General features: G+C 42.1%; 1 protein-coding gene across 7 annotated transcripts in view; it reads right to left on the bottom strand.

Moving 5' to 3' along the window:
- The window catches only part of ARVCF (ARVCF delta catenin family member), a 248,028-nt gene that overhangs the window by 33,765 nt on the left and 198,919 nt on the right, over nucleotides 1-15,344 (bottom strand). For all 7 annotated transcript variants that reach the window (XM_083873697.1, XM_083873698.1, XM_083873703.1 and 4 more), the window contains one exon: nucleotides 9,232-9,303. In XM_083873697.1, coding sequence (XP_083729823.1) covers nucleotides 9,232-9,303 — 72 coding nt within the window. The remainder of the gene's footprint in view (nucleotides 1-9,231; nucleotides 9,304-15,344) is intronic.

Here is a 15,344-nt window from a genome sequence, read left to right as displayed (position 1 = left end):
CTCCCCCATCATTAGCTGTTACAAGCAGATCCTCAAAGGCTGATTATTGAGTGTTCTGAGGATTCCATGGTTTATTATGCTGGCTCCAGTAAAGTATATATTATAAGTAAAAATATATTTTTCTTTGAAACAAGCTGTTATCTTGAGGTGCAACCTGATACACTCCATTTTGTATATATGCTCCTTTCTCAGGTTCCATGGGCAAATGGACTTTCTCACTCTTTTTCTCATCTGAGTCACCTAATCCACCAGTTGTGGATTAAGCTGTTTTGGAAAAATGCGCTGGTTTTATGTAGACATACTTTTCCTGGCTGACTCTATAATCAGTTAATGAGAGTCATACAGAACAACTAGGCTGAAGGGAATGTGGGAGGTAACCTGGGCCAGCTTCCTGCTCAAAGCAGGCTCAATGCCAAAATTAGACCAAGCTATTATGCTTTTGTCCACTCAGGTCTTTAAATCCTTCAACAATATAAAGAACCCTTCAAAATCTCTCTAAGGAACCTGCTCCAATGCCTAATTATGTGGCATTAGCCTCCATTTCTGTGGGCAGAAGGATACCCGATGGGACAGATGCTTTCAGTGAGACTTGAGTGATGTCTGTCTAGTGCTGAGTTCAGAAAGCACCAAGTCACCTCGGGCTCTTGGAATCCACATTCTGGTTACTCCTAAAGGCACAGCCTTCACAACGCTCACCTGCAACTGAAACTACCTCCTTTGCTTCTGCTTACACTATTTCTGGCAATCTGCAAAGGGATTGAGATCAACATTACATCACTTTTCTGCCTCAGCTGTTCTGAAACTTTCTGCAGCTCTCTTAACTCAAGCAGCTTTGTCAGCACAACTTTGCTGCGGTACTTTTGATGGACACCAGAGACAACCGTAACTTCGTGCAACAAGGTTTTTGTAATTGATTTTGACATGAAATTTCATCTCAATTCCGACAGAAGCCAAGTTCCTCTTCCCTGAGCTTGCTGGTGATACTGGCTGGGCAACCAGGACAACTTTTGGATTAGTACCCCCCTTCAAAGATCATCTCATTTTTTAGGCTTATGCTAAAAGGGAAGAGGGGGACTCAGAGATTTCACTGTTACTGTTTCTTAGCTGAAACTAAGTGGCATGGCACAAGCTGAACAATGCAACACTGATGGATGGGGTGGATGGAGTGAGTCTTTCACTGCAGTGATGGAATCCCAACACAGAGAATGTTATGAGGGATAAGCACCTTCCCATCAACTCCTGCTTTTATTCCTGGCAGGCTTTCTTGGCACATTCTCATTTTATAAACAGTCCTGGAGCAGCATCTGCATAATGAGCTATGCTCTGTAATAACAAGCATTCTATTTTGGAGTAACAATTAGAATTGCTTGTAGAATAGAAATGCCAAATGAGACATGCAAAAACATATACACAACCTGAAATGTGGGAAGAGAATTTACCATTCTCAGCAAGGCAAACAGTATGGGAAAAGCTGTGAAAATTAAAAACATGTGACTGACAACTACAGCTTTCCAACATGAACTGTTTTTCATCAGAAATATTAGCAAGTGGAAATGACATGAAAATCCAATCAGTGGTTGAAGAGTTAAGATGCTGCATTGCCAGAGAGCACACATTGCTATAACTGAAGTAAACGTAGCTGTGGAGTAAAACTTACCAAGGTTTCCAGTTATGCACTGGTTTATGTATATACCTTTCTATACAAAGCATCATATATAATCCAGTTGAACTTCTCAGTAAAAACACACAGGAAGTTCAATATGCACAGTGAGAACACAAAGCAATTCACAGTATTACATATTTGCAAAATTCTCCCTGTAACATGAAAGCCTCAGCCCATTCCCCACAGTAGCTCACTGGGGCAAAACTCTACCATCAACCTCTAGCTGAAATTATGTTTTTATTTAATTTTTCTATCACTGTGCTGCTAGCAACAGCTATGATACAACATACTTCACCAGAATTTTACTGTTTTTACAAATATATCACACGCACTGCATTGGTTCTCACAACAGCAATGAAAGCACTAATTATTTTAGTGAAGGTAATTACTCCAGCTATTATTTGGGTGAAGTGATTCTTCTAGTGAAGGCAGTGGAAATAGCAGGCTCCTCATGAACAGGTTCACTACAACCCCAGCAACTGAATGCTATCAACTTGCCTAATGCCACTCAGAAAGTCAGTAACTGGGCCAGGAAAATGGGACTCTTCTCCTTCAAATTCTGTCTTTAGCTCCAGATCACTCCATCTCCTTATTAGCTGCTGTAATTACCGTGTGCTCTAGTGGAGCTCCTGCTGTTTAGTTTTTCATAGGCTACTTTATTATGCAAGTATATATAGGCTCTTCCTGTTTAAGATGCCTAAATTGCATTTTCTGTGCACTTATAACTTGGCCACAAATTCACATCAAGTTGGAAAGGGAATTTACCACCTGGGATTCCTGTCTTCTGAAGATACTGCTGGTTATTATAATAGATCTATATTCCTGGGTGTCAACCTCAGGCAAGAAGGAGCTGAGAGCTGATTACTGAGTCTTTGTATAGTCCCATGAGAGTCATAGGTGAAAGGACCTAAAGGGAGAATCTTGCCTCCAACTGTCGGCTTTTCCTCCTCATGTGTTGAGGGAGACTAAACATTTGAGAATGCAAAAGAAGGTAAAGAAGAGGAATAGTTGTTGAGGTTGATTCCCTATTTCCAAGATAACCAAAGTATTTTAGAAGTGAGTCAGATTTTTCTCATTCAGAAGGAAAAGTTTGAAATTATCAGAAACAAAGCTGTTGTCCTAACTCATCCTGCATGTGACCTCTAGCTGTTAAGACAGACATAGAAGACAAAGGGAAAATCAGGAGTTTTACCGGCAAATAAATTACAGCAGAGCCAAAAAGAGATGGACAAGAACTACCAACTTATGACTTCACAAAGAGTTTCAGCTTCTATAAATACAGATCTGAATGGAATTCTCATATCACTACAACTGCTCCTCCTGTCTCCCTGCCCCAGCAGTTGTTTCCCACCGGTCCCTCAGCTTAAACTTCAAAGCTTCATGACCTAAACCTGAAAGACATTCACACTATGAAGGGCCCATGCTGGAGGTGGGGAGGTGTTAAAAGCATTTAAATATCACAGGTGAAATGTCCTCTCCAGTTTACATTTGTTCTACATCCTCCATTCAGCAGAACTACTTCAAGTTCCCAACTCAAATCTTCCTGACAATCTCTCATCTGGGCCATTCACAGCACAGTCTACTCACACAAACATTGTGCTTTCCCTTACTCAGCTGCAAGAGCTTTTCTGTTCCAGATGCCATTTCATCCCTACCTAGCCTGTCTTATCTGAAACATAATTTTTGCCTGGATGTCCCTGTGGACAAAGCAAGGGACTGGAAACCACAGCTCAGGGCTGCAGTGTCAAGGCTTTCTCTGAAGCCAGAGGTTTGACAAACACAGCAGCAATTACCAGGAAGTAAAGCCAAAACTATTCTTCACATTCCTGAGCAGAGAGGTAACACCAGAGCTGGTCCTGTAACAGTCTCAAATTCCTCTCCTATGATTTTGTGGAATAACTGAACTCCACACAGCAGAGCTGTGAGTCTCAGCTGCACTGCTGTACACAGTTACTGTACAGGGTTTCAGATGTATCATTTAGTGTTTCGCCCAAAAAAATATTTGTTTCCTTGCAGTCTCCAAAGTAAGAATATTGTAGGATACAGCTGTATTACCAAGTGAAAAGAATTAGTGGCAGAGACAGAACAGTACCCCTGTACTTCCAATTCACATTCCAAATGCATCTCTCTATATGATTTTTCAAAGCCTCCAGTTTCAACCCTAAACTTACAATTTATGTTCTACATATTCAAATTTAACAGATCCAGAAAGATCACAAAAAAGTTTTCACCTGTAGAGCACAGCTCAGCAGGCCAGGGAACAATTCATGCACGTGTCCACCAGCTCTGAACAAGTAAGAACACTGAACATAAGATTTAGAGAAGATTATGACAAGGCAGAGGATTCCAGAATGATTAGCAGTCAGCTTTGGAAAAAGAGTGTGTACACAAGAAAGGAAAAATCCACAGGTGCCTGCTCTGAACTCCTTGAAAATAGTGGGAAAAAGAATGGGAATTTAGAGGTACCAGATTAGAGAAAGTTTGGCAAGGGCAGGTTCCATATGGGAATTTTCCTATTCGACACAATAAATTTTCTCTGACTCAAAGCACTGGAAGACAGATGAGAAACCTTTCACTGCTTCGTAAATTATGAAAAACACATGGGACTAAAATGAATACTCAGCTTAGGAAAGCAACAGAAATAAGAGATGCTTAATAATTCTGATCAGAATTTCAGTAGCGTGCATGAAATGCTCAAAATATGTTAATACAAGAACATGTTACTTGCTCTCACAGAGGAGATCTTCCCAGTCCCTGAAATTCCACCAGCAGGCACAGGAGGGGTGTGGATGGTGCCATTAATCAATCAGTTCTACTCATTTATTCACAATACGACAATCAAAATTAATGATGGAAGGGAGCTGGAAAGGGCAGGTGAGTGCTTGAGTCAACTTGTAAAGACTTAAAGAAAGCAAATTAAAGCAGCAGCGAAAAGCGAACTGCAGCCAATCTTAATTACAAACTAAAGCCAGAGTAAAGTGAAGTTTCTCTCTCCTTTCACTACATGTTGCCTTTAGCTGAAGACAAATTGCTGGCACTTTTGTAATCTACTAAGTTAAAGTCATTACCCTGACAGTGCCAGGAAGTCTAATTTCCTGGAGCAGTAATACAAAGATTTATAAGGGAATTTAAACACTCACCTTCTGGAATAGAAAATCTATCATCAGCATGAGGCTACATGGAAAGTGACTGAGGATTTCAGATAATGGAGAAGAAGAAATTCACCTGCTGACAAGTTCATCCAAAATCTCATTCCCTGCCTACACAGGCTGCTGACCAGGGTAAGTGTACGCACAAAGCTGAGCTTTCAGATAAATTCAGCTTTTCTGTGATGTCCCCACTGCAACAAAATAGACTTCTTCAATTATAAGCATGTTCAACACTAGTTCAGTATTTCAGCACAACTCTCTCCTAAACTTATGTTCCCATTAAAATGGAACTAAAGTAATCAAAAAGGAAAAGAGAAATTAATAAGCAGTTTAATAACTGCTTTAAAGGAGAAAATGAGCTAGCTCATCCACCAGGCTGAAATGTACCTGCACGTCTCGTTATGGCTCAAGACCTTCAACTCCCTAATGAGATAAACTGAAATGAGAGCTGAACTTCAACACCCAAAGCTCCATAGAGCAGCTGCTGTTCTGCCCTCAGATATATGTGCACATAAACAACAAGCCATGAGATTTGCTTAAACCAGACAGCACAGAGGGTCTGGATTTAATTAGGAATAACCTAATGCTGATTCCATACAAAAAACTGTTCTGCTCTTCTGGACTTTCTCCTCCCATACTCCAGCACTGAGGAACAGAGGTGGACAGTCCAACACCTTCACACGGGAGGATTAAATGTTGCAATCCCTGTAACATCTTTGGGGGGCTGACACACATCAGTCCTGATTCTGCTCAGAAAACCTTATCACAGAGGTAGTGCCATCTGAGACACCGCCTTCCCCTGCACAGGTATGATTAATCCTCATCTTCCCCCAGTGCCTGAGCCTCCTGCCACTATTCCTGCTCAGAAATTAAGGACTCTGTGAGCAAAGCACAGGAGTTGTACTACGCTATGTATTTAATGTGTACACAGGAGAAATCAGCGCTGTGGTAGTGCAGAAGAGAACACGTTGCAGAGGAGGCAGCCAGCACCACTATCACTGACCTACTTTAGACTGGGGAAGGGATTTCAGTACGACTTTTCCTTCCCCACCCCTCACAGAAGCAGCAATTTTTGAAAGTCCTAAATTTAGCAAGGTTCTGAGGACAGCATTCATAATTTCTTGTCAGTGCTGTTCCCTTCTCTATGCAAGCTCGTATTACTTCCCCTCAAATTTATGCTCTCTCTCTTTGACTGTCAGGGAAAAAAATATGCTCCTTTCAACAAAGAGGAAACAAGAAGCTTCTCTTTCACAATCTTTCCTCATGAGGACAGGACTACTCTGGACACTGCCAGGGCATATACATTTATTTTTTAATATCAGATGAGACAGCTTCTGAAAGCACTGCAAGTTCTCCCATCTGACATTATCCAGTTTACCACAGATAACAACCCTGAACTGGAAGCTTTCCCCTGCCAGAATGCCTAGCACATAAAATTATTAAAGGCTTAGAAATGGTTTCAGGGCTGCTCAAATGATGTGCTGCAGCAAAACCTGATTCCCATTAAAAAACCAGGACCCATCAGGAAGAGACTCTAGTTCATCACTCTGTAAAAGAGAACTGCCTTCCTTCACTCATTCCTCACCAGAACAAATTTCATGTGGTGGGGGGAAAAGTGAAATACTAGCATTTAAACTAGCTTACAACTCACAGGACCCCTTAGATTGCTCAGGATATGGAGAGGCTCCTTAGATGTTGTACCAGCAGGACAGATGTTCTGAAGGACTGAGAAATCTGCATCCTGCACAGACACTTGCCAGTCCCCACCCACAATTGACACAAGTTTCTGGTTTTATGATGTTTGGCTGCAGAGCAGGCAGAGATTCCTGCCATTAAAGTAACTTGGAGTCAAAATGAAGTTTCCAGAGCTGATAGAAAATAGGTCTGAAGGAGTTTGCTGCTACTAGTCCATGGCTTTTCAAGTGATCACAATCATACTCTCAATTAAACTCAGTGGTCATACTCAAGAGTATCTTGTAGGGAAACCATGATGTCAAGTTCTTGAAACCACATCTTTAGACCCACCAGATAAGCTCCATGGATGTTGGCTATAAGATTACAGGAAACTTAACAACACTACATCCCAATATTTGTTAACTACCACAATGTTCATTTGCTGCATTGCATGAACAAATCTTATTACTGCAGTTTCATTTGCTCACAAAGATTCCAGCTGAAAACTCACTTTAATATGGCTTTAATAATACATGAAAGAGATTAATCTGTAATTGTTGATTTTTGAAATACCACTTCATCATGTCACTCAATCTGAGTGCTTTTGATCATTAAAACTTGCATGATTTTTCCATCTTGGTAACGAGGTTCTGCCTCAGCTGAGAGCTGATCTCATCAGAGCCAATTATACTCTATAGAAGAGATCTGACCAGAGCTCTTCAGGGTTTTAAAACTGCAATTTTATTTTCTTTATTTTACTGAACAATTTAAAGTTCAAGCAACCTTGTTAGAACCTTTAGTATCCAGGAATTCTCACCCAAATGAGATGCTTGGCAGGAAACTACCGTCAAAAAAGTGAAAGGAAATTCATCACTGTCTTGGCTTTTTTACTCTTAGCACACAAGTCAACAGTTACTCATGCCTTTATTCATGTTAAAGTGCTTCTTTCAAAATGCTGTGGGATTAATCTCCTGACCTTATCTAGCATGAGAGATGTAATCTATTTGACTTTGATTAAATGGGGGTGTCTCAAAATTATCAAACAACTTCTTCAAGAGTGTGATATTTCTAGCAATTGAATAGGATAACAAGCTGTATAAGCTCAGAGACAGATACATCTCCCATCAGATCTGCGCATCACTTCTACCATTAACAGAGCCACATGAAAGATTTTAATCTTATTTTAGAGAAAGCTATGCAAGATATATTTCCTTGCAGAAATTCCTGATTTCCATCTTATCCCTTTAGTGGCACCTACGTTCCAACCATTTAGAAAGGAATGCAAATGCTTAAGCCTTTGCTGAATTTTGCATTCCTTTCTTTTCCTGCATCCCAAAGGTGTCTCCTTGCTCTGCACTGTAATCAGCTCCCAGCCTGAACTGATTGCAGCCAGTGAAGGCTGGTTACAAGTTTCCTGCAGCTCTCTAAATAGGATGGTACTGCAGCTTCTGAGAGGTTTATTAGCATCTTGCATTATTTCACAAGATACAGAAGATTTTATGCAACAATGCACCAAATGAAAATCAGTGTTTAAACATGACACTAGAAACTGCATCCACTATAAAGGGTGTCTGTAAATAGATTAGATTCATCTATGTATTAGGATTAGTTTGCATATCATCAATCAGAGTTTCACTGTGAATTTAAGTGAGTGCAGCACTATGTATGTATAATTATTACCCATTACTGACTATCAGCACATCTCTAAGGATCTCAGACATGGCCTCTGTTGTTGCTCTCAGTTAACAGCAAGGGAACTGAAGCACAATTGAATGGACTGGACCAAGGTCACCAAAAGAGCCTAATTCAGGTATCTCAAGTCCATGGATCTCTCCACTGAGTCAGACTGTCTCTTTAAACCCTCCAAAATTCTCTATGTGATGCAGGAAGAGTTTAAAATTTTTCTTCTGAGGAATACTCAGGTAGTTCTGGGTATTCAGAGCTCATTAAGGTGAAGCTGACAGGGTGGCACCGCAGCAGTTGCCATGACAATGGCTGGATCTTTGCAGAGACATTGCACACATTTCAAATCAAAACCTGTGCAAGTCTCAAAACACCACCAAATGCTCTAAGAATTCTGACAAAATCCCAAATCACCTCCTAATCTCCAATTTTAAAAAGTACCATGATGCAAAGAAGGGAATGCAGATTGTGAAAGATTCCACCTCTGCCAGAGCTGAAATACAAAAGCACAATGCAGAAGAATTTTTCTGTGAACCTCCCAGATTCTAGGAAACTACAAGTACCACTCACTGCAGACAGGGAGGAATACTGTCTTCAGGGGAAGACAGACTTTCAGTAAAGGCAAAAATCCTCAATCCCTGCTATCACACAATTCCACAGAATGCTGAAGAATGACAGAGGGCCAGGGAGGGTAAAGGGTTAGTGACAAGTACTTTCACCAAGTGCATTTCACAACTCCTTACAGTCAGGTCTGGAGCAGGTGGTTGGAGATGGAGCTGTAGAGGAGGAGAGCTTGCACTCACCCCTCTCTGGAGTTACAATCACCTAACACCAAATCAGACAGGCCTCTTCTATGAGATTCCACCAATTCAGCAGCCTTAGATAAAAATTCATATTCAGTATTCAACACCAGATAACAGCATGCACAGATATATCCATTATTTCAATTAACTGACTACAAAAGAAAGAGATCAGCCTGATATGCTCATGTCTCAAGTCCCTTTAAGAGCCTCCAGCTCCCAAGCTACTTGTTATTTCCAAAAGCACAAACATTAGCATTACCTTTTGCTGCTTCAGACCGCTTAGGCAAATCAAGTGTATCAAAATTCCTGTCCAAATCTCCATTCTTCTTTCCTGTGCAAAAAAGAAGACAACAGATGGAGAAGACTGTCAGTACACTGACAGGTAAGTTACTGTCATGTGCATCTAAAAGATGGGAGAAGATACAGACCCTGAATATAAATCGCAGACTGCTACCCATAACTGTATGTATCTGACTGGCAGTCCAGCTGCACAGCTGTGGTTTTAGCATGAGCAAACTTAGGGACAAACACCCGTGCTGCTTGCAGGTTGATCTGCAAACATGCTTAGCACAAGCTTTTCAGAAAGTCTTAGGAGTGCTTTAAACCCTGGAAAATTGTGCCATTTCCCTTCTTGGCAAAGCTGTGCCCCTCCCTCAGAAGCCCAGTGTTTACTTGCTGTTTTCACAGAGGAATTTTGACCTGAAGCTTAGCTCAAGCAAAAACTCAGCAGTAGAGCAAAAAAACAACAGCTTTGCTTTGCAGCCTCTATTTTCAATGCAACAACCAGGCAGGAAGACCTAAATTTAATATATTTTACAGACAGCAGCCAACAACTTAACCTTGAATTGCCCTTCAATCAACAAAGTGTCATTTTTGCTATTTATTAGAAGCTAATGGAAATAATTCCATACTTTGCTAAGAAACAATGTCAAACTATTACATCAGCTTTAATTTATACAACCTTTACATAAAACAGAACAAAACCTGCACTTTTAGTTAGGTTGAGAATTCAAGGTTATATAAACATGTGGAGAGGGAAGGGTTAGTTTCCACACCCCCAAGGGGAGACACTGCCTTGGGAAGCCCACAGGGATGCTCTGGGATAAGCAGGAACCTCTCCAGCAGAGGAATACTGGCAGCAGAGAGATTTGGAAGGCAGTGCAAGAATCTGCATGGCTTCTGAGGACTGCAGTGTACAATTTAGCTTTCCCAAATTATTTTGAGAGGGGAAAAATCAAGTTATTTGGTTCCTCTCTCTCTAGAGCAGGGAAGGCAGGTGCAATGGGATGAATTCAGACAACGCAATTTAAGCTGCCAGAAGTGGCTTCTGCACAGGGACTACCAGGCTGTTAATGGAGGTTTTACAGAAAGGGCTGGAAAGCTTCACCAGTCAGGCTGCTTAAAAGCAAACAGGAAAATGGGCCTTGAAAATGTAATGAGAAGATTAGTCTGAGTCTTGACTGCCAACAGGTCACGAGATGGGAAAGGCCAGTCCCTGCCTTGTTACAGCAGGGGGGTTGGTACATGCACACTGAATTCAATGGGTCACTCTACCTTTCCTCTTGACTAAAGGATAAAAGTATTGACTACTGTACAAGGAAGAATCAGATCTTTAAAATACCATTATGAATATTTAGGAATAACATTAGGAGGGAAACCTCCCCTCAGGGTAGTATTCCATCCTCTCCCATCTTTGGGAGGGGATGGAATCACACCCTTTTCCTCTGAAATGCCAACATAGAATACCAGCCAACTTCAATTGCTGTGCAGAACAAAACATACACCTAGAAGTTCTGCCTATCTGAAGTAATTTCCTGAACTAGAGAATGTAAAAGCCCATCTAAAGCTGCCAAAAGGTCATGCAGCCAGGTATCACAGCACTCTTTGAAAGGTATCTTTTCTAAAGGAAGGAACACGAATCAGTGGCACTTTGCAGCCTTCCACCATTTTTTTGCTCTGTGAAAGGAGCAACACATTGCTTGGGGAATCAAATACCAGAAAGAAAAGGTGCTGTACATCCCCAAAGGACTTTGCATTTCATAACAGCAGCTGAACCCAGTAACTGGCTGCAAACCCTTGTTGACTCTTAGGGCACTGACATGAAAAAGCAGGGCAGAGGGAATTAAAAGGAAAAAAGCATTCAAGGAAGGAAGTCAGTGTAGGAAAGATTACAGACTTAAAGCAGACCAATAAATGTGACTCCATCTTATCTACAAGTCGGACAAACTGTTTTTTCACATGACCCCAAATTTCAGTCTCTGCCATTACACAGTTTAAACCTCAGAACATGTTCTCAGAGAGCCAGACCTTACTTGACACAACTACTTATTTCAAAAGTTCTCTCTATAATTTAAAGGTTGCTTTGGAACTTCTATCAGCCTTGCAGAACTGAGATGGCACAGTAAGAGTTCCCTTCTTCCCAGTGGCAGTGTTTAGTAAGCACTGTGTCTGTGCACAACTTATTAAGGAGGAATTGTCCAGGAGTGCAGTTTGGCTGCTACTTTTGAGCTGGGACTGCCAAAACAACTGCTCATTTACTGACCCATCTTCCATAAAGACAGCACCCTCCACCTGTGCTCTGGGCTCCTCAGTTGCTGTGTCTCCATTTCTGGGCCAGACAGCAAACACTGGCTGGTCTGGAGGAGCCTCTGCTGGTTTGTGTCTCGGCCCTCTGAGGAACTCCCACCCCACAGGCCAAAGCCCATCTGTTCAAAGCAGAAGCTGCCAAGCTGCTTGCCAATGGCAGCAGTACAGAAAACACAACTCTGACCAAGGGGATTTCAACTCTACAAATTACTTGCTTAATCAAATGGATTTGGTTTGGAAATACCCCAGGCACCTACATTTCCAGGGCTTTCCTACAGGGACAAGGTGAGCAAGTTGCAAGATCAACTCCAAAACAAATCCACCCAGAAAGCAAAGTGTCAGTCTGAGGCCCAGCAGCTATTTTTCTCATTTGATTTTCACAAATATTGGAGTCTACTGATTAAAACCCTCTCAGCCATCCCCATGCACCTCTGATAATGAGAAAATCAGTGTCACTACCAAATTCTGTGGCTCTGAACACCCTGCTCTGTTCCTCAAGCCTGTGCATTTGTTCATGACAGGGATGTGAATACACACAACCCACGTGGCTAGGATTTGTATGGAGCACACCACTGCCACTTCCTGGATCTTCACAATCGGTTTGTGCACCACAAACATGCTGAAACCACAGCACAAACTGCACTTGCTGTAGGAGAGAAGTTTAAGTTCTGGTTTTGTACATTTCAATTTCCACCCATGTCCAGGTTTTCCAGCCTGAGGTGTGTCAGAGAAAAGCCAATGCTGTTGGATAAGAAGCATGGCTCCAAATTTTGCCAAGAGAGAGAGTTTTGAACATGCCTGCTGACAGGCCTGTTTTATGAAACCTGCCTGTAGGATTGGCACAGCACTGCGGTTTGGGAAAACTGCCTGACAGGAGACTTGCTTGTGTAAGATGCAATTTACAGTCTCTGAAACAGAGGGATTAAAATTCCTCCCCTCTCTCCCCTTGCTACTTTTCATTATGTAAGAAACAACCAAAACATGACCTTCAGCATTTTCCATCTGTCAGAAACTCAGTACAGACTCTGAAGGGTGACCCAGTGTTATTAACCACTAATGTTGTTGTTGATCTTCCTCAAATGTCATTTTGCTTTATGAGATAATCAAACCATGGTGCAGCCAGAGTTTCTGCTGAAGGATTAATTCCCAAATGCTTGCTTTCTGGTTGAAATAAAAGTTTAAGGGAAAGTGCTTCTTCATAATAATGCCACCTTATCCTCCCGAGTGCTCATTATTACAGCCACTGAGCTGGCCACAAAGAAGCGCAAGAAACCAAGGGCTGAGCTCTGTCCTGCCAACAAATCCATCCTCCACAGCCTCACCTCTCACAGCCCAAAATCTGTGTACTGCAGAACACTACCCAGCACCATGTGTTGGGAAGACAACTAGATTTTGGTTGGTTGGATTTTCCCCTCCCCAACATTTCTCCTTTGGCCCAACCCTCTGGAACCCATGATCTGAAGCAAGTGTCACGACCTGAAAACACCCCTGGGCCTTCACCCCTAAATCAGTCTCAGTAAAGGAGTTTCCCAGGCACCCACAGCCTATCAACTTCCCAGCCCAGGGAAACTTTAGCCTCAGACTCGTGTCTTCCACGTGGAATTTTACTTATTGTGCTGGGATGAGAAACTGAAGCCTATCCCCTGAGGCAGGCACTGGGGTAGCTTCACCCAGCTCCTGTGTGTGGCAGTACCAGAGCTGCAGCAGCCCAGGCAGAAAAAGGACCAAGCCCCCCTGAGAATGCACAGCCAAGCTGCTGCAGCTCACAGCTCCTTCCACTCCATGGAAGACCAGCAGAGCCTTCCAAGTGACAGGGCTGGTGACACAGCCCACACTTGGGTGTTCCTGCTCCCCTGGGCTTAGCAGGCCAGCTGCACAGCAATTCCCCTACTCCACTTACACCAAGAATAAATAAATCCTTGTGTTTTCCATTCGTAATATGGAAAGACCAAACTGCAAAAGCTCCCTCAGAGGATTTTCCATAGCTGCTGAAATGAACAGGAGGATGTGCTGGGGGAGCAGAGGAGAAGGTGGATGAACAAGACCTTGATCTCAGCTCTTAGCCTTGCATGTGAAAGCCGAACAAAGCATGTTATGATGATGATGAAAAGAAAGTATTGCAGACTCACCTTGATTGAACCACTCCTCTAATTACCAGAAAAGCAGCAAAAGGAAAACAAAAATTTACAGGATGAAGAAAATACAAAGGAACAGTCACAAAGAGGCAGAATTTCACAGAACAGGTTCAAAACCTGAGTATTACAAGACTACAGAAGTTTCATCAATTAAAAAACCAAACCAAGGTATTTTACTTTCTCCCTTTTGTTCCTGCTAAAACCCCCCAATCATTCTTTGCACAGCTTTTTTTTTTTTCCCCTTTTCTTTCTCTTTTTATTAAATGAAAAGGTTCTTACAGAACTGAGGGGACAGAAGAATGACTAGCCCTTTGCAGAGGTGTTTAAAATGCTGTGATCAATGACCATGAAATAAAATAAAATAAACATGGTAACACGGCGAGATTAAGTGAACAAGAAAGGAGAGAATAGGTCGATTTTGAAGTCCTAGACTGAGAAAATTAAGGTAGGTTCAGACCAGTACCCACATAAATTTAACAGCAAGACAAGGGAGCTTTTCTTTATGATTTTAAAAGCACATTTATGAATGGATTTTAACTTTTATTTTTTAAGCACAACAGTTGTCTGAGACCCTCTATTCTTCTGATCTACATCCTATGAGCTGTGAGCTCAGCATTATCACCAGTTGATTTCCCTCTAGGGAACAGCACACTTTTCAAAAGAGCACTACTAAAAGGTGGAAAAACCCATTAAAATATATTGTCATTTCCTGCCGCACACACAGAGCCAAACCCAAGCTGTCACTGAGTGCCTGCACTCGTTGCTGCAATCCACAGGCTCATCCCCAGCATCAGATGATTTTGAGACCAATTTGTCCAAAAAGACACGACCTGGTGTGTTTTCAGCTGATGAACAGAAAACACCTGGGTGCACAGCCCAGCACAGGTGGGCCCAGGCAGACACCTGGCCTGGGACACAGCTGAGAGTGCTCCTGGTCACTGCCATCGAGAGGATAGGGACAGGTCTCCCTCAGCACAACACCCTCCTCCCACAGGGCACTCAAAGCTTTTATGGCTGGAAGTGTTTCCACTGACTGTGTTGCTCTCAAGCAAAGCAACAGCACGGACTGCAAGTGGCAGGGAACAGCTCCAGTCAGCACACATGCAAGGGCTCCAAAGGACATCACACTGCAGGTTCAGTCACCCCCTGGGACAGCAGGCTGGCCAGGCGGGCAGGCAGAATTAATTCTTTAGTTTTCCCCCCAGTCTTTAGAAGACTCTCATCAATTTTTTATTTTAAACAGTTTAAATGTAGTTGATGACAGACTAGTCTGCAAAAGCAAGTTCACACTGTGATGACTTCTCTAACACATATGGAAACACATAATATTTTAATAACTTGTGCAGGTCAGATCAAAGAGTAACAGGCAGCACAGTCCATCAAGTTCAAACAACTTCATATCAGCTCTTTAGGGACAAAACCCTTCCTTGTACCTGGCTATAAATAATAAGCCAGGATGGGTGTACACAGGAATGAGGAGAATGAAGCCTAAACAGAAAATGGAATTAATTATCTCTGAATTCATCTAAACCAGCCATTTCTCTAAGAAAGGAAAGAAAACATAATTCAGTCTAGAACAGTAATTTCTCTAAAACAACAAAGGAAACAGATATAATTTGAGTGTCTCTTTGTAAAGGAAACATGGAAGGGG

The sequence above is a fragment of the Zosterops lateralis genome (genome assembly GCF_965231275.1).
Source record: "Zosterops lateralis genome assembly, chromosome: 17".
Classification (NCBI taxonomy): Eukaryota; Metazoa; Chordata; class Aves; order Passeriformes; family Zosteropidae; genus Zosterops; species Zosterops lateralis.
This window is presented reverse-complemented; position numbering and strand designations above follow the sequence as displayed.